The sequence below is a fragment of the Drosophila rhopaloa genome, unplaced genomic scaffold, assembly GCF_018152115.1.
Source record: "Drosophila rhopaloa isolate 14029-0021.01 unplaced genomic scaffold, ASM1815211v1 contig_155, whole genome shotgun sequence".
Lineage (NCBI taxonomy): Eukaryota > Metazoa > Arthropoda > Insecta > Diptera > Drosophilidae > Drosophila > Drosophila rhopaloa.
In genome coordinates, this window is record NW_025335034.1 from 7377176 (window position 1) to 7401787 (window position 24612).

General features: G+C 41.6%; 1 protein-coding gene across 3 annotated transcripts; it reads left to right on the top strand.

The window, feature by feature from the left end:
• The first annotated feature begins 6103 nt into the window (after positions 1–6103).
• Positions 6104–24007, top strand: LOC108044030 (mucin-5AC). Of its 3 annotated transcripts, none has more exons than XM_017122881.2 (6): positions 6104–6147; positions 6629–6940; positions 18329–18376; positions 20150–20196; positions 20256–20522; positions 20584–24007. In XM_017122881.2, exons 2-6 carry the CDS (start codon positions 6922–6924, stop codon positions 23620–23622), a joined length of 3420 nt encoding a protein of 1139 aa, XP_016978370.1. In that variant the 5' UTR covers positions 6104–6147; positions 6629–6921; the 3' UTR covers positions 23623–24007. The 3 variants fall into 3 exon arrangements, with proteins under 3 accessions (XP_016978370.1, XP_016978372.1, XP_016978371.1); XM_017122883.2 differs by having other exon boundaries at positions 6107–6123; XM_017122882.2 differs by having other exon boundaries at positions 6113–6147; positions 6540–6940.
• Positions 24008–24612: the final 605 nt, after the last annotated feature.

Genomic DNA, 24612 nt, shown 5'->3' on the forward strand with positions numbered 1-24612 from the left:
TCACGACTGATCTAGACAAATGTGGGTCGACTGAAAGAAATTTCAAAAATCAGCCTCATCCACAACATTAAACATAACTTCAGTGAATTCTCGTTTGAAAAAAGCCCTAGAATGTGAGCAAATTAAGCAAAGAAAAAACCAATGCCATGCCTATATATCAGCCAGAGATTCCCAAAACAGTGAACAATTAAATCAGCAAATTGTGGCTGCTGCGTTGGTCCAAGAAAAAAGCGGCTTATGCCGCAAGTCGAATGAATGACGGCATGAATGAATGAGTAATTGAAGGCAGCGAGTGTTGTTCTCAGGCTGCGAGCACGTTGACATAGTGCCGTGTGTGGGTGTATCAGTCGGGGTATCTGGCAGATACCTTTGGTGGCCCAGCATGACTGAGACCGAGAAGATCGGGCCCCTAGCTCCATGGAGAAAATCGCACGTTTCTATGCAAATCTTCTTCGCTTTTCAATCATCTACACGACTAGGCCATGGCGGCTTCTGCTCTTTTTCGGGGCTTCTTTCGGTGGTTGTCCGGAGACGTTTTTGGGGGCCTGTAGGCAATAATTATCGCTTGCATTACGTATTTCGGCTGCTTCTCGCTTTTGTTTTCGGCTCGGCGACTGTGTGGCAACCTAACTGGGTTGGCATAGAAAACGGGCGTTAAAATTAAGGGGAGTTAAATGGTTTTTCAATTCACAAAAGACAACGGCAACGCCGCGATTGCATGAGGGCCCACCATCCATGCTTCTGTGATGGATAGTTTGGGGTTAAATATAGGCTAGATGGCTTCTTAGATACTTCTACAATGATTTGACACTTTGGCCGGTCTCTCGGCTTTACCCACCGAATTCGAATTCACTTTTCAACAAAATGGAAAAACGACCTTTTAAGGTTGTTGCTCAATGTTCACAGCTTCACTAAGGGAGTGTTCAAATGTATGTGTACTTTAAACGTTTAGCTAAGCATTATGTGTCAATGTTGAGATCCTTCATTGACCTCAAGGGTGTTTTTTATTCAAAATTAATAATTTGCATGATTATTTTTATTCAGTTATGTGAATTTTGTTTTAAATTTAGTTTAATAAGAATTAGGCCCCAATAAAATAACATTTATGGGAGAAGATTGAGGCCTAATAAGATGCATCAAATAATACTTTTTATTGCTTGCAAATCGTTTATAAGTTATCAATTGAGCAATTCATTATGATTGCATGCAGCCCGCTATGCCATTGTTAATGAGAAAAGCTGCAGACTCAAAGTCATTTGCATGAGGCAGACAACAAAACATTGTCAATATCTTTTAATGAAAGGAACTGCAATAACCAGAACCAACTCGCCATTAAAGTCACGTTAAGCTGGCAGAAGCGCCAACTGGCGGGTCATTACGACCATCACTTCTGATTTTTATACCCTTGCAGAGGGTATTATAATTTTGGTCAAAAGTGTGCAACGCAGTGAAGGAGACATCTCCGACCATATAAAGTATATATATTCTTGATCAGGATCACCTCCTGAGTTGATATAGCCATGTCCGTCTGTCCGTCTGTCCGTCTGTCCGTCTGTCCGTCTGTCCGTCTGTCTGTCCGTCTGTCTGTTTCTACGCGAACTAGTCTCTCAGTTTTAAAGATATCGAATTGAAACTTTGCACACACCCTTCTTTCCTTTGCACGCAGTATATAAGTCGGAACGGCCGGGATCGGCCGACTATATCCTATAGCTGCCATATAACTGAACGATCGGAAATGCCATAACTTTGGTGTTTTTAAAGTTAGGAAGTTGGGATTTTCTATGGGTTTTACATTTGGCCAATAAATTTTACGTACCAAATTTTATAAGGATCGGCCGACTATATCCTATAGCTGCCATATAACTGAACGATCGGAAATGCCGCAACTTTGGTGTTTGTAAAGTTAGAAAGTTGGGATTTTCTATGGGTTTTACATTTGGCCAATCAATTTGACGTACCAAATTTTATAAGGATCGGCCGACTATATCCTATAGCTGCCATATAACTGATTGATCGGAAATGACATAACTTTGGTGTTTGTAAAGTTAGGAAGTTGGGATTTTCTATGGGTTTTATTTTTGGCCAATCAATCCGACCTACCAAACTTCATAAGGATCGGCCGACTATATCTTATAGCTGCCATATAACTGAACGATTGGAAATGCCATAACTTTGGTGTTTTTAAAGTTAGGAAGTTGGGATTTTATATGAGTATTTAGAATGCATCATATGAATAATTTTGGAGAATATAATTTACAGAGTATTCTGCAAGGGTATATCAACTTCGGCTCCGCCCGAAGTTAGCTTTCCTTTCTTGTTTAGAATACAATGTTAATTTTACATGAACCGCAGCAATTGGCGATGATCCAATGCTGGATAGCTACTGCTGGCTACGCGATGCCCCATGGCTGGAGATTCGTGGGAATATTTGCGGCTGCCATTATTTGAGCATTTTGCTACACCGAATCCATAATCGCAGGCGCAATGAATCGGCATCTGCATCTGGCTTCGTGTGCAGAAGGAAGAAGTAGTCGCTGCCGAGCCAGAGAGACGCAGATAAACCCATCCAAAATCAAACAACAATATTATGCAACCAGGAGTTGCTGGGCCTCGACGACGCTGCCCCAAAATCATAATAAAATCTGTCCACTGTCAACTCTTCAGCTGTCTTCCCTTTTGCTCCATTGTCTGGCGACTCGTAAGAAAATAGAAGCAGAGAAACCAGCCAAGAAACAAGAAACGCCTCAAGTCAAAAAGTCGTCACTGCGGGCATTTCAAATCTTTAATTTGCGATTTTGTTTGTTATGTCTTCCACGAGCGATCGAGCCATCGACCAGCTCATCGCCGACGTCCCACCGTCCACTTTGGACCCCTGGTCTTAGTCTCAAAAACCCTGCAAGTGCTTCCCCCATCATTAAAGGTTGATGGATTTTCAAGCTGTCATCTTGCTGATTGACAGAAATCGATTTCAATTGAATGTTCTCAGAAATTAATGCAAATTATGAGAAATAGTGCAAAGGAGGTTGATTTTGTTTAATTATCAACCGTTAATGATGAATAAAGACATCGACAAAAAAGGATAAGATTGAAGATGTGCACATATATACATTTTCAAGAAGATTCTTCTGAGAATTTTTAGAGAATTGAAAGTTTATTAAAGTAAGAAAAAAACAAGAAAGGAAAGCTAACTTCGGGCGGAGCCGAAGTTGATATACCCTTGCAGAATACTCTGTAAATTATATTCTCCAAAATTATTCATATGATGCATTCTTAATACTCATAAAAAATCCGAACTTCCTAACTTTAACAACAACAAAGTTATGGCATTTCCAATCGTTCAGTTATATGGCAGCTATAGGATATAGTCGGCCGATCCTTATGAAATTTGATAGGTCGGATTGATTGGCCAAAAATAAAATCCATAGAAAATCCCAACTTCCTAACTTTACAAACACCAAAGTTATGGCATTTCCGATCAATCAGTTATATGGCAGCTATAGTATATAGTCGGCCGATCCTTATGAAATTTGGTAGGTCGGATTGATTGGCCAAAAATAAAATCCATAGGAAGTCCCAACTTCCTAACTTAACAAACACCAAAGTTATGGCATTTCCGATCAACCAGTTATATGGCAGCTATAGGATATAGTCGGCCGATCCTTATGAAATTTGGTAGGTCGGATTGATTAGCCAAATATAAAACCCATAGAAAATCCCAACTTTCTAACTTTACAAACACCAAAGTTATGGCATTTCCGATCAATCAGTTATATGGCAGCTATAGGATATAGTCGGCCGATCCTTATGAAATTTGGTAGGTCGGATTGATTGGCCAAATATAAAACCCATAGAAAATCCCAACTTCCTAACTTTACAAACACGAAAGTTATGGCATTTCCGATCAATCAGTTATATGGCAGCTATAGGATATAGTCGGCCGATCCCGGCCGTTCCGACTTATATACTGCGTGCAAAGGAAAGAAGGGTGTGTGCAAAGTTTCAAGCCGATAGCTTTAAAACTGAGAGACTAGTTTGCGTAGAAACAGACAGACGGACAGACAGACGGACAGACGGACAGACGGACAGACGGACAGACGGACAGACGGACATGGCTATATCAACTCAGGAGGTGATCCTGATCAAGAATATATATACTTTATAGGGTCGGAGATGTCTCCTTCACTGCGTTGCACACTTTTGACCAAAATTATAATACCCTCTGCAAGGGTATAATGAATTGCTTTGCAAAGATAGAACTTTTCGGCTTTACTAAACATTTCATTATTTCGAATATTAGATATTATTAAGATTAAGCTTTTTAAGGAATATGGTTTTAATACAAAGATCTCAAATAAATTATGAAATCGATTTGATTCTTTGATCTATATTAATGTATAGTAATTTTAATAGAATGTTCTGCATCACGAGTGCAGAAGCGATTACTATATGTTGCATAGGGGCAAAAATAAAATATCGTTTAGTTAATCCGATTCAAAAAATTTGATAACAATGTGTATAATTTCAACTAAAAGTAGTGCATTAGAAGTCTTTGAACAATTAATTGAGATATATGCGTCAAACGACGAGTCCAAGACTCAGTTCAAAAGTTATTCAATAAAACATAATTGAATGAACATACCAAAATGAAAACTTAAGATGCTCTGTTATACCCTTGCAGAGGGTATTATAATTTTGGTCAAAAGTGTGCAACGCAATGAAGGAGACATCTCCGACCCCATAAAGTATATTAGTCTTGATCAGGATCGCGTCCGGTGTTGATATAAGCGTCAGTTTTAAAGATATCGAATTGAAACTTAGCACACACCCTTCTTTCCTTTGCACGCAGTATATAGGTCGGAACGGCCGGGATCGGCCGACTATATCATATAGCTGCCATACAACTCATTGATCGGAAATGCCATAACTTTGGTTTTTGTAAAGTTAGGAAGTTGGGATTTTCTATGGGTTTTATTTTCAATCAATTTTACTTACCAAATTTCATAGGGATCGGCCGACTATATCCTATAGCTGCCATATAACTGAACGATCGGAAATGCCATAACTTTGGTGTTTGTTATCTATGGGTTTTATTTTTGGCCAATCAATCCGACCTACCAAATTTTATAAGGATCGGCCGACTATATTCTATAGCCGCCATATAACTTATTGATCGGAAATGCAATAACTTTGGTGTTTGTTAAGTTAGGAAGTTGGGATTTTTTATGAGTATTAAGAATGCATCATATGAATAGTTTTGGAGAATATAATTTACAGAATATTCTGCAAGGGTATATCAACTTCGGCTTCGTCCGAATTTAGCTTTTCTTTCTTGTTTTTAATTTGTCTTAATACAAAATGCCCCAGTTTATGAAAAACATTTCTTAAAAAAGTAGTACACCGGATGGTATGTTTCCTTGTTCGGATGTTTAATCATTTTTCGTCACAAAATTTGATATCAGAAATTAAGTGGTCACAAATTTTTAAGCTATAAAAGGTTTTTTGTGTGATTTTCATTCTTGTAGGTATTTTAAAAACGTAGATTGCTCCTTAAATATATATTTAAGAGTTAAATAAGTGTATATTTGTAAGTGTTTATAAATTAAAGACTGATGTGGAAAAAGCATGATCGGAAATCTCACACTTAAGATACACTGATTACATTCCTAAGATATCAGTTAGGAACGTAACAGATACGTTTGCCCAACAGAAATGTTAAGTTTTCCTCATCGATGGGGCTCTGTTAAATTGTCTGGGACCCGAAGACCTGTGCTGTGGTCTTCGGCCTGTCCGCCCCTCTCTGGATCGCCGCGATCAGCTGATCGCGAGACCGGTTGTAAAGACACTTTGCTTTTGCTTGCCTTTTCTGCTGCTTTTGGGTTTTGGCCAGTCTTCGGGCTTCTTTGGGAATTGAGGAAGATGTGGCAGCGATCTTCGCTTGGCGGTAAGTTCGTCCGGATCGTCGACGACGAATGGCTTTGCTTTTGCTGTGTTTGCGGTGGCTTTGCGAGCGTTTTCGCTAAACAGAGTTTCGAGTCTGCGGCCCGCTCAACTACTAAAGTTGGATGCCGCATTTGCCAATTGAAACATTCAAATGTGAATATCGTACGGGTGAAGACGTCTTCTGTTCGTCTGGCTCTGGCTCTTACTGTATTTTCATACCAATCTGATGTGATACATTTAATAAAAATAAAGTGCTCTTGGTGCTCAATACTTCAGACTTTTGTGAACTCGAAATGGAATTTTTTAAGGAGCAAAACTATTTTAAGGAGCAATTGTGAATCAGTTTTAAAGCATCAATGACTTTAATTTAGTTTTCTAGGACAAATCGTGAACAAGTTAAATCAATGATTTAAAATTTTGGAAATACAAAAAACAAGATCATTTTACGCTTGAGTCTGCAGTTTACTTATTTAATTTATATTTTCCTAAAAAGCATTTGAACTTGGCCCAAACCTTGCGTCAATATTTGTACTAATTCACTTATTTGCTTTGCAATTACCAAACTTATGTTTCGACTTAATGACATCTTTCTTATGCAGACATGAGCAGCTTGAAGTGATTTTGTGCTACCTCCAAAAACATCAACTAAATCGTATAATCTGTGCATTACAACCTGATCCCTCTCTAGCCCATAACAAATAACAACCGAATAATCGAGCACAGTGAGACAACATAAACAACAATAACGTATAATATGCAGCAATCTAAGTAATATTCACAAGAAAAACGAAAACAACAAAACGCTACAAGTAACCCAGTCGGAGAGCGGAAAACTTTGTCATAAATAAGTTTACGGCGAAACCTCTATATTACTTCAATCACGAAACTGAAAGCAAAAAAGGAAGCTGTGGAAGATTGAGTTGCTGCCACAGTTAGTTGCCTGACTTACCCGAGTGTTACTGCTCCACAAACTGACATTCAATGATGCTGATGCTTAAAGGTGAGTGAGCTGAGAATACTTAGCCGAGAATTTCGAATGCTCGATAGATCGACAGCGTCGAGGCTTCTAATAAAATGCCAAACGCTTTTCGTACGCATGAATGGATATAAAATGGTTATGTGTTCAAGTCGTTGCCTTTCACAAAGCATCATCTTACTTAGATTTATTGCATACATTTCCTACGTAATTTTATTACTGCTTTTGGCCAGTCAGCAAGCAAAAGATGCTGGTAAAATGTCAATGCGTTGGATGCATAATGTGGCCTCTTGTATGCTATGCGAGTTAACTTGCATTTTTACTAAGCTACCACAAAAATAGTAATTAAAATAAAAAGCAATCAAGTACCTTAACAATATTTTCAAATTACATTGCTTCTTAATGAATGCTTTTATTTCCTATCATAAGCACGAAGAATTAAACTAATTGATCTTTTTCATGCGCTTAATATTTTAGACAACCGTTCAATGCTCATTATGTTATGTAATTCCTGTACGATTTCTCAAATCTACGAATGAGTTAAAAACGGAGGAAATGACACTATTATCATTTAATTATTTTTTTTAGTACCCTTGAAAAACAGTTCTTAAGTTCAGTTCAGCCTCCATATGCATTCGATTATTAATCCATTAAACATAATAACTTCATCATTTTTGGATCTCTAGTAAATTCCATTAATTTATCAGTAGTAGTTTGATTTCTGGTATTTCAACCGTCCAATGTAAAAACAAATTAATTCTAGCCAAATTAAACGACGAACAATTTCCATAAATCTTCAATATGCCTTGGGTGACTCTTGGCTGATGATTAATTTGCAAATTGTTGGCTTGCTTAGATGAATAGATACAGCAATTAAAAGCCTCAAAATTGCCGGCATGCATTTCAATTTTTGTTAGGTTTCTAATTTTTACTGCATAAATTTAGTGTTGCAAAATTTGCAACCGCAATTCTTGCCTCGACTTGGCATTGTTATTAACGAATCTAAGATAATGCTGGCGGGTCTGAGCACACAGTTCAAGGATGAACGGCAGCGGTGGCTGCTTAAGTCAGAACAAACCCTTGGGAGGGGGCTGGGCCCAAAAAAGAAAAAAGACATTTGCAGCTGCAGCATTTTTGTGTTAGATAATTTCAATTGCTGCTCAGCCTGTGATTACTGGGCGAGCAACTCGGCCAGAGGGCCGCAGAAAGTAGTGCAGGAATTGGGAAATGGGCCTTAAATGTCAAGAGGTGCCACAGTTTTTTGCTTCTACAGTGCAGCCTCGTGGCGCAAATGAACAAAGGAAAGGCTGGAGAAAAGACAAATTTAGGCCAAATGTGTGACTTAACGTCTTTCACATCACACACACCCACACAGAGGTGGCTGGTGGGGGGATGGGAAAGGGAACCCCTGCTTTTGTTTTATGTGGCAGGAGGTTAAAGTTGACCGGGGAGACGAGCCGAAGGCAGGCGAAAATAAAACAAAACCAAGCCGGCTGCCTCAAATGTAACAAAATGCTACAATATAATTTTGCCCGTTGTTGTCTGCAGATGGCCAGATAAAAGTTCAAAATGCGAGTGGTTGTTGTTTAAGTCTTAGCCGGGTCTAGTTTTGCCAAGCTGGTCTGGTCTGGTCTGCTCTGCTCATTAACGTTGCCAGCGAAAGAAATGGCAAATAAATTAAAAAGTCATTCAAGCAACAATACCCAAAAGGAGGATTCCCCTCCAGCAACTAAGGCAGTGCTGTCTCAAATCGCCGTAGTCGTGTAGCTTGTATCCCATTCAAGTGTTGATGCGTTAACTGGCACTGCGTGCGCATCGCTGAAAAGCCAATGAGCCGCATCTGAGAGATACGAGTAAAAGTATCTAACGATTCCTTGTAGACAAAACAAAAACCTCACAATTGTTGTTGTTGCTCTAAGGTGCTTGCCCGGTGCTGTTTTTGTGGCCCGTCTTTAGTGATTAATGAAGTGTAAATAATGTTCATGTTTTGTATTTTTTTGCATTTTTTTTTACAAATCAAGATTTCAACATATTCTAGGCGGACCCACTGGGATTTTTTCTCTAGTTATTATAGCGATAATCATCATCATTTTTTTATAATTATAACAGTTCGGCAAGTGTCGCCCTGAGCGCTTATTTGTAGAGCCGAAAGACTTTGACAACGAACTTGCAACAGGCCAAAACTTTGAGGAAAAACGTCAATTTTTTTAGTCGTTGTTGTCGTCGGACTAAATGTCAGTAGAGTGCTCTTGAGCTATAAATAACCCATTTGTCAATCTTTTTCGTGCACATTTAGAAGACAAAAACCAACAAACTTGAACTTTTCAAAGGAATTGTGTGAATTTTGCTACGGTACTTTCCTGAGAGTGCTGAAGTGTTGCAATAAAATGATGTCTTTGACTTAGACACTTAACTATAATTTATCAAATTCATGCTGCATCAAGCTTTTTAAAATTATAGCTATTTACTAGCGTGCGTAAACCGTTCAATTACATCACAATTTTAAATATGATCATTATATACATTCAACAACTAAATGCCAGCACTCCGCTCGTTCATCAGACACACGTGCGTCGCGAATTGCGTAGCAATTGTCAGTCTTTTAATGGACCCCATCCACCCAGATATAGCCATAGCCGTTTCTAGCTTAATGTATGGCCAGCCAGTCGGCTAAATGTCAGGCCAAGATGCTGACCTCCATGGCCTGACATGCTATGTTTAGGCCATTTTAGGGCTGCCAGCTGAATGGCATTTTGATCTGCATGGTCTAAGGTGAACTTCATGGAGAAGAAGTTTCCAATTTGGACAGAGAGTTACACATAAACATTTTATAGACTTGAGTATTTTTTGGAAGCTCAACAAATCAGATCGTACTTCTTTGGGTGCAGAGCAACATTTTTAATTAGCACGAGTTGTTTTGCCACAAAAGCGTTCAAAATAACATTTGGTTTTAATACCTAATAATCTCAATTATCAATGTTCCCTCATTCATTTAGCCAACAATGAAAAAAGTTAGTCATAAAACGACGGAACAAGTTTTGCAAAGCGCTTTCTTTCTACGCATATTGTATTTATCTAATTTTCATATCTAGATAATTAATTCGTTATTTTACGTTTGCTTGCGAACCTGATTCCAGATTATTTGAATCACTTCTGTGTTTGTTTACCTCTTAGGCAGGATCTAATTCGGGCGAGTGACATCATTTGACTCGCGCTAAGGATGCGCATTTGATTCTTTAGCAATGACGACCGAAGAACAGGTTGTTGGTGGCTTCATGAATCATAAAAAACATACAAAAATTTGAAGACACTAATGGGTTTTTTATTTTCAAAAGGTGTCGGCCAAGGCTAGAATCTAAAACTGAAGTTCTCACTGCGAAATATTAAAAAACTGTTGTCGGTCAATAAATTGATGGCCACAAATAGTTCCCACTGGCATATTGCTATTAAAAACACTGCGTCCGTACCCTCGGGCATTCATAACAAATAAAAATAAGTAAGAATAATCGTTTATTGGGCACTACTTAAGAAGGCAACTCTCTTAAATTGGTATCAATATCAGACATCGATTCAACTCCGACGGCTGACAGCCAATTAAGACGCCTACCTCACATGCTTACCATTAAAAATCGACTTAATAAATCAAAGAAGTCAGAAACATATTCCGCATTTCATTCCTCGATATTGCTTGATATTTTCAAGCACAATCAAGCGCGCGAAGGCAACCAAATGACAAAAGCTTTCAACAGTCATAATCATGTTTGATACACAAAAACATCACGAAACAAGAAAGGAAAGCTAACTTCGGGCGGAGCCGAAGTTGAAATACCCTTGCAGAATATTCTGCAAATTATATTCTCCAAAATCATTCATAATGCATTCTTAATACTCATAAAAAATCCCAATTTCCTAACTTTAAAAACACTAAAGTTATGGCATTTCTAATCGTTCAGTTATATGGCAGTTATAGAATATAGTCGGCCGATCCTTATGAAATTTGATATGTCGGATTGATTAGGCAAAAATAAAACCCATAGAAAATCCCAACTTACTAACTTTACAAACACCAAAGTTATGGCATTTCCGATCAATCAGTTATATGGCAGCTATAAGATATAGTCGGCCGATCCTTATGAAATTTGGTACGTCGGATTGATTGGCCAAATATAAAACCCATAGAAAATCCCAACTTCCTAACTTTACAAACACCAAAGTTATGGCATTTCCGATCAATCAGTTATATGGCAGCTATAAGATATAGTCGGCCGATCCTTATGAAATTTGGTATGTCGGATTGATTGGCCAAATATAAAACCCATAGAAAATCCCAACTTCCTAACTTTACAAACACCAAAGTTATGGCATTTCCGATCAATCAGTTATATGGCAGCTATAAGATATAGTCGGCCGATCCTTATGAAATTTGGTACGTCGGATTGATTGGCCAAATATAAAACCCATAGAAAATCCCAACTTCCTAACTTTACAAACACCAAAGTTATGGCATTTCCGATCAATCAGTTATATGGCAGCTATAAGATATAGTCGGCCGATCCTTATGAAATTTGGTACGTCGGATTGATTGGCCAAATATAAAACCCATAGAAAGTCCCAACTTCCTAACCTAACAAACAGCAGAGTTATGGCATTTCCGATCAATCAGTTATATGGCAGCTATAGGATATAGTCGGCCGATCCCGGCCGTTCCGACTTATATACTGCGTGCAAAGGAAAGAAGGGTGTGTGCAAAGTTTCAATTCGATATCTTTAAAACTGAGAGACTAGTTCGCGTAGAAACAGACAGACGGACAGACAGACGGACAGACGGACAGACGGACAGACGGACAGACGGCCAGACGGACAGACGGACAGACGGACATGGCTATATCAACTCAGGAGGTGATCCTGATCAAGAATATATATACTTTATAGGGTCGGAGATGTCTCCTTCACTGCGTTGCACACTTTTGACCAAAATTATAATACCCTCTGCAAGGGTATAAAAAACTCTTTGATATTTTGGAAACTTGTTGTCGCTTACAGACGCGCGCTTGAAAATGGCAAAAAAGCAAAAGCAACAAAAGCATTTTTCTTGTCGTGCCAAAGTCAAGTTCGTTACTTGAGTCTTTTGTTTAAAGTTCGAAGTAGAGACTCTAGAATCGTGTTTTGAGTTATGAACTTATCTTAATACATCTGCGGATTACGTTTTCTGACCGAAGAGCAAACAGAAATGTAATTTTCCCGGTGATTTCCGCTTAAACTTTTTCATTTTCCGCCACTGACACGCTAAACGAACAACGAAGTCATAACCAAATCCAAATCAAAAATGACTTTCATTTACGCGGCAACAGGCAAACAAGAAACAATTACTTCAAACAATAAGCAACTAATTCGCATCTTGGTTGCTGTGTGGCTAACACATATATGATGTGAGTGCATAAAGATGGGTGCAAGTTGAAGCAATCACAAAAAGGCCATCTCTACGAGGAAAAGCACAGCAAAGAAAAGCCGCAAAGCCCCACTGACTCAGTTAGAGTTGGCCATTGTTGCTGGCTATAATTAAGCCCAGAGTTGGTTATTTAACCAGGTGACATAAATACGTGCCGCCCTGATAACAAACACTGACCCACATATGCGTAATCTTAAATCCAGCCGAACAAAAGAACGAATCCGAAGTGCAATAGTTTCTGCTGCTGATGCTGTGGCAACAAACCGACGCCGTCAACAGCAATTACTTATTAATTGCCGCTCGACTTGGCTGGTTGTTGGCAGTTGGTAGTTGGTGCTACTGGTTTTCTGCTGCAATTGTTGCCGGCGTGTCTGATGCCGCCCCGGCTGTCATAAATTGCGCTTGCCAGCTCGAATCCCGCAGATTGCCTCATATCAATTCAAACTGTCTGAGCGGCATTTTCAATTGTTATCTTTTGATATTTTTCGGCTGTTAGTGAAAACTTGGCACATCCTACAGAAAGTTATATATCTCCTCGGCGACAACTCAATTGTTATGTGAGCACTAGCGGGGATTAATTTCCGCGTGTGTGCCTTCGATGGGTGACACAGCACATCGGCGGACTTGGAGGAGGCAATACAGGATTTGAGAGATTGGCAACTTAGATGTGCCGAACCGGATTGAGGCGAGTTCATCTTCAGCCGAGCGTAATATATATTTTTGTAATACTTTCACAAAGTCAAAGCAAAATAGATTGTTTTATTTGTAACCTGTTTTCCTTTAGCTTACGAGTATTAATTTGATTTCAAAACGATTAAGTATCCAGGTTCTTACAAGTTGTTCAAGTACCTTTTTTGTTGTCTTCATTACTTGACCGTCTAAACTCTGTTTAATTGCCCACATTTATTTAACAGATGAATTAATGGCCGCATTAATTCACTATTGTTTTATCCACATAAAATCAAGTTTTTTGCTTGAATCTTTTGCTTAAATGCCAAATCTGGTTCAACTGCTTAAAATATTATTTTTAAGGCCCAGAAAAGTACCTTTCCTACTAGAACACAGCTTTTAAAAGACCAATATTTTTTCATTTAATAAATGAGCCACAAAAACAATTAGAACAATATCTAATTGGCTATGTAGAAGATATTTGATATGCATAAAAGACTTGAATTATACATTTCGATTTCAATTCTCAGAGCCCCGAATTCGGATTAAGTAGATGTAGCTTCCGGTTAAGGGCCCCAGCTCCTCGTTATGGCATTGTAACCCGAAGCTCGGCAATTACCTTGGTGGTTTTAATGGTATGGCTGGTTAACTATAGTGTGAGCGGTACTCTCGTTATTACAACAGCTTTTTATGATCTGGCAGGCAAACAGTTTTCGGGGAGCTGCTGAACAAACAACACAAAATATGTTTAACCGATAATTAAGTAGCATCAAACACTGCCCACTGGAAGACTCGGGGCTGCACTCGAACGTCTACGAAATGGGCCAGGTTCCAACATCGGATGCCAATGGCAGATCCCGCCCTGCGGCAGCTCTTGCATGAAGAATTGCTGGGGCGCAACGCAAATAGCTCGGCAAAAAAATGGAAATCATCTTCACATTTGGCGCTAAATGATTTTCGCTGCATTACAAATCGCCGGCAATTAGCTTGGCCCCAACCAATTGAGTTCCCCTTAAGCGCAGGCACATGAATGCGCTCGAAGCTCCGACTCGCCCTCAATGGGCCAAGTGTGAAGCAGTTGACAGGCGGCTGCCACGAAGCGTCAAAGTGACTTCTGCTATGCCTCCGACCGCCACGGTATTTCGGTTTTTCATTCTCGCCCAACAGCTACACAAATTGCAAATGAGTGGCCGGCACAAAAACGCTGCACGGAAATGCACAAGAATTCTTGAGCAAAAAGCGGCCGAAAATTGTATCAAAGGCGGGAAAATGGCCAGCAGCAGCGGCAGCCGCCAAAACGATTGCATTTGACCTCAAAATCTATTAGCACGTCGAACTCTGGCGGCTATGAAATGCAACGCAAGCCGTCCCCCCGCGGGCGACTTGAGTCCCAAAAACTGTGCGGTTGCCGCAAGAATAACAACGGACCCGACAGCATCAGTGGCAATAATTGCTACCACACTCATGTCTGGGTGCATCAGCGCCACGTAGGTCAATGCATTTACATCGGGCCAAAAGGCATCGTCAGACCCAACCGCAGCCGCAGTCTGGCTGCCTATCTGCCGAATCTCTGGGGCTACGACTTTTCAAAAAGGTTTAACAAAAAGCCTCGTTATTGCAAAATTTACATGTCTAGTCTGACGCACATTCACACTTCTGATTTCTCATGACTGTCCCTCGAACTCCGAACTTAAAAGCGCGAATTGGAAGGATACCTGAATGGTTTATGATTAATTGTTAGCCAAACAAAATGTCACAAAGTACGTGTTGTGTCACAAATTCAGCGTACGAATTGTGATTGATGAATTGTTTACCTAAAAAACTGTCTTAAGCTCCTCTTTCATTTGAGTAAAGTCAAACATTTTTCATTTGAACTTGCTCTGATCCGTCTGACACATGTTCGGATTCCGACCCATTTCTCAGCGCTTATAACATCTGCCATTCAAAGCGGAGATCCAGGTACCTGAATGGAAAACGCCAAATATTTATTCAGTAATCCAATTATGAGTATTTGTACAGGCCCGAAAGTTTATGAAAATGTTAAAACGCACATCATTCGAATGATTTATGGGCCACGAAAGTCTAAGAAAGAAGTGAAATAAAGGCGAAATAGTCACAATGGTGTTTATTTTGGGCTGACCTGAAAAGTGATCTTAATCGCTAGGATGTGCCAATATAAAATACTATTTTAATTGCCCGCCTCGCAAGACTTTTAGGAACAACAAAGACCAACAAATGATGCTTGCCAAATCTGCTGTAAAATAAATAAACAAAATTCACAATGGCGGAGAAGCGGGCACTTTCAAAACATTTGCCTGGGAATCGCAGCTGGAGGCAAATCATTTGCTCAGCTTAGACTTTTATGCATTTATAATGACATTTTTCACACAGTTTATTTCCAAAAGCTTAGACGAAAACAACTGTGCGTAGCCATTCAAAATGTTTAACATTTTAATTTGGATTTGTTTTAACTTGGCTATGGCTTTAGCTAAAATAGTATGACAGAATCTATTTAGATGTGTAGCAGAATGTTGGTAGCACTTTGGTAATTAATTATGAGAAATTAGCATAACATTTGCTTAAGTCAGAGATTAACACCAAAAAACAAATGAGTCAGGCAGGAAACTGGAATTTGGTGTTGAGGCAAGTAGATTTAATCCAAAAAAAATAAGTGGGAATTAATAAAATGGAAATACCAGAACACTGAAGTTTCTCTTTAAGATCTTCCTCACTTATTTATTCCCAAGGATGCCAACGGCCTTTTCTTCGGCAGACAATTTCTCTCCCACCATTAGCCAAATGACCAGCATATCCATCCGCACCTGCATGGCACTCCCAATCGCGCTGCGCAAACAAAAAGCCGCAATCAAGTTTTAGATTTTCCTTAGTCCGCTGTGCTAATCGTGGGGTCTTCGATTGAAGATGCGCTGACTTTATGCAATTTTTCGCTACAGGAATGGCCGGCCAGGCGAGTCAGTCGTTTCATAATGAGCAGCGGTAAAAGGTGAAATTTTCCTTTATTTCACTTGCACACGAGTTACAAATAATGTAAAATAAAAACCGTTTATCCGTCGTCGGAGAAGGCCACACAAGAGTCAGTGCAAGGCAACAGGGCAGATAAGCCGCCGCAATCCAGCAACACGAACAGCCAAAACAAATAAATCAAATCTTCAAATAACACGTATACGACATGTGGTTGACGGAGAAGAGGGCAGCAGCAGCAGAAGCAGCAGCCTGGCGTTGGCTTAGTTTCTATGCTCTGTTCACTGTGCGGATTTCAACACTTTGCCACAATACAATGCGGCAAAAAGCGCCAAAAACGCAAAAACAACAAGAAAAGCTGAGGAAAAAACAAATGCTTCCTTCATGTCAGCTCAGCAACCGTAAAGGTTAAGCGGCAACTTGACAAAAAGGTTAAAACGATTTAACAGACATTTGGCTGCAGTGCGAGGAGTGCACTCCTCACACTTCGGTCTGAAAAAGCGACCCAGGCAATCGCTGGATGCATCGATCCTTGGCATATCCATCTTGAACTCCCCGAACTCCCGATCTCCGCGGAGGTCTGCGCATGTGTTGAAGGCGGAACCAAATTTTGATTGCGGAGACCCTCGGCATGGTGCGGAAAATGCAACCTCAGACTTAGGCAGTTAGCCGGCGCTAGCTTATTATTTTTGTTGGTGGTGGCACAACACCTGCTTTGCCATGGCGTTGACATTTTTTGTTACCCGACAATGATTCGGCAGCGAAACTTCCTTATTTGTCATTGTTGGCGTTGAACACTTTTCAGCCACATTATGCGATTAAGATGATTGAGTTTCTTGCCTCGCTTTCTTATGAATTATTGTGTAAACAATTTGATTAATACCATCCAATGAATACAATAAAAGGAAGTGCTTGACGAAGGAGAAGAATTCATTGATGCAGCTTTTTTATTAATGGCAATTTATAAAAACGTCCATTATATATATTCTTAAATGATCCAATCCGATTTGACCTTCGCAAGACGAATCGCCATTTAAGGCAATTCAATTCGTTTGGGCAAAGCCTTGACAATGACAAACTCTTGATTCGTGTAATTGCATATCGAGAATCGTGAATTGAAATTAAAATTTTTGCAGACAAGACAGTGCAACTCTTGAACTTTAACTGATCGCTTGGCTAATCGACTTAATTTACAATTTTTATTAAATTTTAATGTCAAGCCTTGTACATGCCTATTACCAAAGACGCTGGAGCAATTTAATTTTGTGTATTTCGTTATTTTGACGAAATTAAATTTAGGTGTGAGAATATTTTATGCAAACAGCCACTGAGACCAGAACCCCGCCAAGGCGATCAACTAATTTAAATACAAAAAGCAATTTCGGCAACCGAAGAACCCAGCAGACAATGCATAAAAGCAGAATCTTCGCCGTCTTGAGTAGCTGCAGCTAATTTCAATTTAAACTTATGTTCGCTTCTAATGAAATATCGAGATTCTGTTCGATTTGCATTGTTATTGAAAACACCGGCGTTACGTAAAGAAAACAAATCTATTGTCTCGACGGCGGCCAAGTTACCCAAACCATTGAAAATGATTTAATTGAAAGAGTGTCGCCTGGCAAGCCGGTTGGTGTTGATCTCTCTTGTTTATGCTGGTGTCTCCGTTCCCCCAAGTTTTGATATTGTTTGCTGTTGTGCAAATTAAAACAATTATTTGAAATTATGCAAAGTACGCAGAAACTACGGGAACAGCGCCAGCAGCGACAACAGCTGCAAAAATGAGCTGACGGAAGCGAACGATACCGAGTGAATGTCTTGAGGGATTGACTGACTGCCCACTGACTGAACAACTCCTGCTCGGCGCCTGACAGCTGTTCCTGGGCAGCCGATTCGGCTTTTGGTTGGGCCAGCCTAAATGTAATAATTTATGGCCCATCCACCCTGTGGCACAATGCACACGGCCCCAAATGCAGACTGCCAATCTGCATATCTGACTACTATCTGCGTTTCTGAATATCTCTATATGGCGAGCAGATATATCTGACGAACTGCCTTTAATTTCTGCATGCGTTTGTGGGCGTCTAGTTATGTAATTACTGAGAGCCTGCTGCGCTTTGTTTGTCTTCTTCGGCACATTGACAACTCTTCCCCGCCAAGAGTACATTTGTTATTTCTGCCGTTGTTTTCGTATAATTTCTATTACCCAATAAGGCGCCTTGCGGTGTGTACGTGTTTTCGACAAATTTCGATAAATATTCATAATTTTGTTAACTAACTAAAGATTTGTTTATTTTCTTCCCTCCATCTTTCAGGCAACTCCAAATACAAAATGCGGTGTACGCAGCTCAACTTGTTGTGCGGTAAGTTGATAAGTTCAAAAGGTTATATGCAGAAATTGTATACATATTGCAGAGATCGGATTAGTCAAAAAAATAAATTCAAATGTTATCACTGTCATTTTAATTTGGAAATCCTTTTCTTTTAAGTTGAGCCACTTTGAACTACCAAATATGTTTAAATGTGTATGAATAATTACGTATTTGTGTTATTTGGTGTTTTTATTTCTACTTGAATTCACCTCCTGCTAAATTGCGCAAATTATGCATTTGTCGGTAATAAGCATCATAACATAGTTTTTATGCGGTCTATTCTATTCATATTTAAAAGAAAACATAAATAAATATTTGGACAAAAAAGGCATTCTTCGAACTGACAACATCCTTGACCTTGTCGACTCATAATTTTCCCATCATAGATCACCGGCTAACGGTTGATGGCTATGCGTGTGCCGCAAAGCGTGGGCGGCAAAGCGGCCAAGATTGCGTTAATGCGCCTTTGTCTTAGCCAGTTGCGTGAGCCCTCTTCGTTTTTGTTATTAGGCTGACTGGCGTGCGACAAAAAGGGGGCCGAAACATAGTTCAGATTCGGATTCAGATTAAATGTGACTTTGATTTGAATTAATGGATTGGCCAGGCCGGCCGAGCGCCTGGGAAATGCAATTTTTAACGGCTCATTAGGACGGGCGTGTTGGCCGAGACCCAGATGCCAAGGGGGCATAAGTGACAGCTCATCTCGCGGGCGAATAAAACCAACAATGGCCAGCAATCTTCTCTGGGCCGTCTTTGAGTAATTACGCGCCCATCGACAGCACCTCTCAATTAAGTTGGCAGACCATCCCGCTGTGAGGGGCACGAACCCGATCGAAAAAGCAAACGTAATGAAACGACAGATCCGAAATTAATGCGAGTACAACGTGGTGTATGCTTGATGAGCCGGCCGTTCAAATTTGAGCCCGCTTGCCAATCAGCTCGCACAAATTATGGGCAATTGTTTAATTTGAATAAGGCAGCAACACCCGCGACGAAATCATCAGCGGGTCTTCTTCGATGATTCACTTAATCGCAGTGATTATGCAGCAACTGGGCCTTGAATCTTGTGGCTATTTTGGTTATTCAATAACCCTCGTGGTGCGCCTTCTGTGGCTGACATCTTCCTCTGTCGGCCGCCACTTAAGCCGCAGTTCATCATGACTTTTTTATTTCTGTTTCTTTCTTTAATTGTTTTTATGCTTTAAAATTTAATTATTGCATTTGGAGGGGTTTTGGTCTGGGGTCAGTCACTTCCAGCCAGTCCCAGTAGTCGGGTCTTGCGTAATTTGGCAATGTCTACCGGCCAAGTTGAATGGAAAAGTCAAGGTCTGCGGGCTCGCAATCAAGAAGACATTCTAATCGGCGAAGGAGAATCCAAACCTGAAAAGTCGATGAACCAGGCGTCGCTATAGAACGCCAGAAAAATCGTTAACCAAACTATTCGCAAAGAAAATACACGCGGTGTAGCACGAGAAGATTCATTAAAATAATTCGAATTAAACCTTAAACAAGCGTGCATCTTCCCGCTTAAATTTAAACACTATATAATTATCTATTATCTAACGTTAGACAGGTATAATAAACTAATCATTTTATAAACTGTTTTAAAGTTTCATATAAAAAAACAATTAAAATATTCTTAGATAATTATATTAAAGTTCAGTTAAATAGTTATCAAAATCACAAAATCTAAAAAAAATTATTTAAAAGATGTGTGGATTAATAACGCTTTACTTGATACATCTTTCCAATTCACCATTGCAGCATTTCTCCTACTGGTATTCGTTGACTTCACGAGCGCAGATTCAAAGGTAAGCCTGAATCAAGCTCAATATATACTTAGAGTATATTTTTTCCTTCTTCTATATAGTATCGCACTCCCGCCCGGATATTGGCCAAGCAAACGGGCGCTACCCAATTCGAAGAGGAACGCTATGAGGCACATACGAACTGCAACGAACATAAGCACCACTTAAAAAAGCGTGCTTCTGATGAGGATGTGGACTATGAGGTGTACCAGGGCGTGGTGGGGCGGCCGGGCATCGACTTCCCCATCTACCCACGGATTCCCAAGACATCGTTCAGCTGTCGTTCATATGGCAACGGCTACTTCGCCGATATGGAAACAGATTGTCAGGTAAGACAATGATTTGTTGAATCTGAATTGAAAATTTAACTAACGTTCTTTTCTCCCAAAGGTCTTTCATATCTGCGAGGAGGGCCGTAAGATCTCCTTCCTCTGCCCCAACGGAACGATCTTCCAGCAGAGCGAGCTCACCTGCGACTGGTGGTTCAAGGTCAACTGCCTAGGATCATCGGGTTACTATGCAGAGAGTGCCGAGATCCTCAACAAGCAGCGGGTGCATCGCGTGCGTCCCTCTGTTCCCGTTCAGGGATTCAATATAGTGGGTGGGGGGCTGAACATCAAGCCAAAGGTTACTCCTGTCGCTGGTCAGGCAAGGTCTGGCCCACGGGCCAATTCCGATAGACGTATAGATTCCACGGAGGATGTTCCTGCCTCGGTGGAGAGTGTGGACTTTGATGATGTGTCTGGCGAGAAGCAGCGAAAGGTTCTCCCCAGCATCGACAGCAATAGTAACGACCATGAGACTCAGATCACTGCCGAAAGCTCCTCATTTGTCAGCGGATCCGGCAAGCGAAGAACCAACAAGGACAGTAGCCCAAATCGCAACAGTAACGACGACACAACTGTCCTGAAACCCGCCCGTAACAGGACACCAGTGGCCTCCCAAGAACGAGGTGTCTCCACCGAAAGAGCTCGGAACGGCCAGAGAGGACAGCATCGCTACAGTGGCAGCGAGGAGCACAGCAAGGAGAAGGAGAAGGAGAAGACGGCTCCCAGCCAACCCAAGGAAAAGCCCGAGTTCTTCGAGGCTCATTCCACCCGATCTGTGCCACAAACCACGCCCCACTACTCCACCGGAAGCCATTCCACAGTGCGCCGCCTGGAACCCAGCAAAACCACGCCTTTCTACACTCCCACTATTCCCAGTTTGGTGAAGTCGAAGAGCACCGACGGACAGCTCAACCACATCAAGGGTGGTCATGTGGCTACGACACCCAATCCCCATAGATTTGGCGGCGCCAGCTCTGGTATTTTCCTTGAATCCTCTGTGGCACCCAAGGTTAGACCCACCAGTGCCAGTATCGAACTAGACAGCACTTTCAAACCTGTTATTATTGGCATGAGGCACCACTACGATGTGGCCAGCTCCGGGGAATTCCGAGCCCCAGCAAAGCCCTCTGATAGTCGCGATTATCTGCCAACCACACCGTCTACATCGGCCACCAGCAGCGGACCAACCTATCTGCCCAAGAGTGGAAAGCCGCCAAGGGGAAATGCGGCAGCTGCAGCTGGAGAAGATGTTCTACTCTTCGCCCCGAATCCCGTGAAGGATGAATCTGTCTACCGCAATGTGCAGGAAATGCTGAAGACAATGAACCTTCTGAAAGATCAGTTTGAAGACGTGGAGTTAAATGCTGCAGCGGCAGCTCCCGCTAGAGTTGGCCTGGAGATTCCACCTTCGTCAGGACCAGATGCACTTGTATCTTTTGCCAAGTACTTTGCACAGGAACATAATGAAACCGCAAATGCACTGGGCAAGCCAGAGAAGTCGGAAAAGCCAGACAAGACTGGTGTGAAGACCAAACTATCTGTAAAGCCACCCCCACTGCCCACTATAAAGCCATCGGACACCACTGCGTTGCTGACCACTTCCGAGAATCCCCCAGCCATTAGTGATAATGCGGATGACATCAAAAAGAGTCTGCTAAGTGATACTACCGTGAAGAAATACAGCAACCTCTTTGGCCTTAAACCTGCACAAGGTCGCGGTGCTGGAGAGGGCGACATTAGCTCAGGACTACTCTCTAATCAGCCCAATGAAACTCAACCCGAACCTGGCTCGAAGTACCAGCAGTTCCCACAGATTGGAAGCACGGGATCCACTGTTGGTGCCCTGGCGGAGAAACCAGAGTCTCGTAAGATCGCCCAAATCTTCTCCAATGCTCTCTCCAGTTACCTCGACAACCCAGCTACTTTCCGTGCAGAGTTGGCTGCGCGAGCTCGTCCCACTGAACCTCCAAGTACACCTAACTTCAGACCCGTCACTACCACGGATCCCTCTCTTTTCAGCGATGGAACAGCCAAGTACTATCTGCCCACTAAGGGATTACCCGAGGCTACAACGCCCACGCCCAATAGCATTGCAGCGGAGATCAACCACAAATTCGATTCGACCCCAGCTCCAGACTACACTACCACCACCGAGGTGTACGAAGGTAGCACAATTCGCGGACAGGAGTTGGAGTTCTCCGGGGAACTTTCGCCTCCAAGTCAGGACTCTGGCGAGGAGTTTCTGCAGCAACAGCAAACGCAATCGTTCGTAAAGTCTCGCAACGATCTGCTCAAGGATGCTAGGCCCCAGAAACTAGTTACTACCCACAAGCCCACTGAGCACCCGTGGGCACTGAAATCGCAGACCGACTTCCTGGATCCTCTGACTATCAACGACGGTCTGATGCAGAGGACTTCTACGACCAGTACCACGACCTCGACATCCACAACAGCTTCTCCGTTTGCCTTCAGGGTGACCACAAACACGCCCCCTCGTTACGAGTGGGAGGACATCTTCCGGAGCTACGACATTCCTAGGGATGCTCTGCCCTCCAGTAGTGGTCTCCAGAGGATTGCCAACAAGTTGTTTGGCGGTCTCAACGAACAGGAGGCCCTGCACCTCCGCAACGTGATGGCCAAGGCGGAGCACGATCGCCAGGTGCTCAGTCTGCTGCTGCTGCTTATCCAGACCTGTGATGACCACAATGGCAAGGCGCTGGAAAGGAGCAGGAAGCACCTGCTGAACGCACTCATCGATATCGATAGCAAGACGCCGGCTGGAGGAAAGACCTCCAGGCAGAGGCTGACCACCACTACCAACCGCATCCCAGTAACCACATTCCGACGAGGTGGCGCTGCAGGAGTCGAGTACTTTACCAGTACTACTCCGGGCTACACGACGACTACGGATGTGCCCACCACGACAGGATTGGGGGCGGGCAGCTACGAGGAGACAACCAAGTTCGAGATACGCGTCGAGGATCTGGAGGAGACCACGACGACGACGGCTCCTTTGCTGGAGGTCAACTCGGATCGGCGGGCCCTGGAGCTGCTCAAGTCATTATATTCGCTAGCGTCCAAGTTTAGCAGCAGGCGGTAGAGCGAGGGCGGTGGCGGTTCCTAGACCTTGCGAGTTAATGCCTAACTTTAGTCAACTCCATTCCCTTCTCTTCAGTTCAGTTTTATTTTCTACCATTTAAAACCTTCCTTCCTTATGATTTATATATTTGAACCAGTTACTTGTTAATTGACTTCGTTTAGCCAATGCAATTTGCGCAATTAGTTTGTAAATATGTAATCGAAATACTCGAAGATGAGAGCCCTGAAATACTCCCACGCCCGAAACAGGCATAGACTTGGTTGTTCCTGATGCCCAGCCAAGACGTTTCCGTTTAAGTTTAATCGAGAGTTGTATTAAATTAGTTTCTTACTGCTTAGTCTTAATGAACGAGAACACTTTCCATTCAGTATCCAGTAGGAGCGATCTATTTGAACAATCTGTACGTCTTGCTGTCTGTTTGTAAATATTTATTTAAACTTAATAAAGTACATATAAAAGTATATAAAGAAGATTAACCGAAATGCTGTTTTAGACGGGATCCAAATGGTTGATGAATGGAAATTGGTTGGCAAACTGATTAAATCATTACTACATTAGTTGGGGTCTCAAATAATTTAACCGTGGCAGTCCCAAGATCCCATCATACGCCTTGACACAAATCCAATGGCTGTTGCGTTTTCCAGCTCTAATATAAATCTTTGCTAAGGTCGAGCCGAGCCAAAGTCATGCAACGATCATATAATCAGGCGAAATTTAAATATTTTTGTCATTGCTTAATGCATTTGCAAGAGAATCTAATTCGCCGCACTCAAGGACAAGTCGAATCAAATTGAAGTCGTATGCACTTGAAAAGGCCATAATATTGAATTGATTGTACACGTAACTTATATTACGTATACGTCATGTAGGGTCTCGGTGATATATGAATTCTGATAACTGGCCGCAGAACCAAACAATGGATAATCCAGCGTCGTAAATCTGGTAAAGCGCAAGCACAAACGAACTGACGAATTGTCGTCGGTCTTTGGG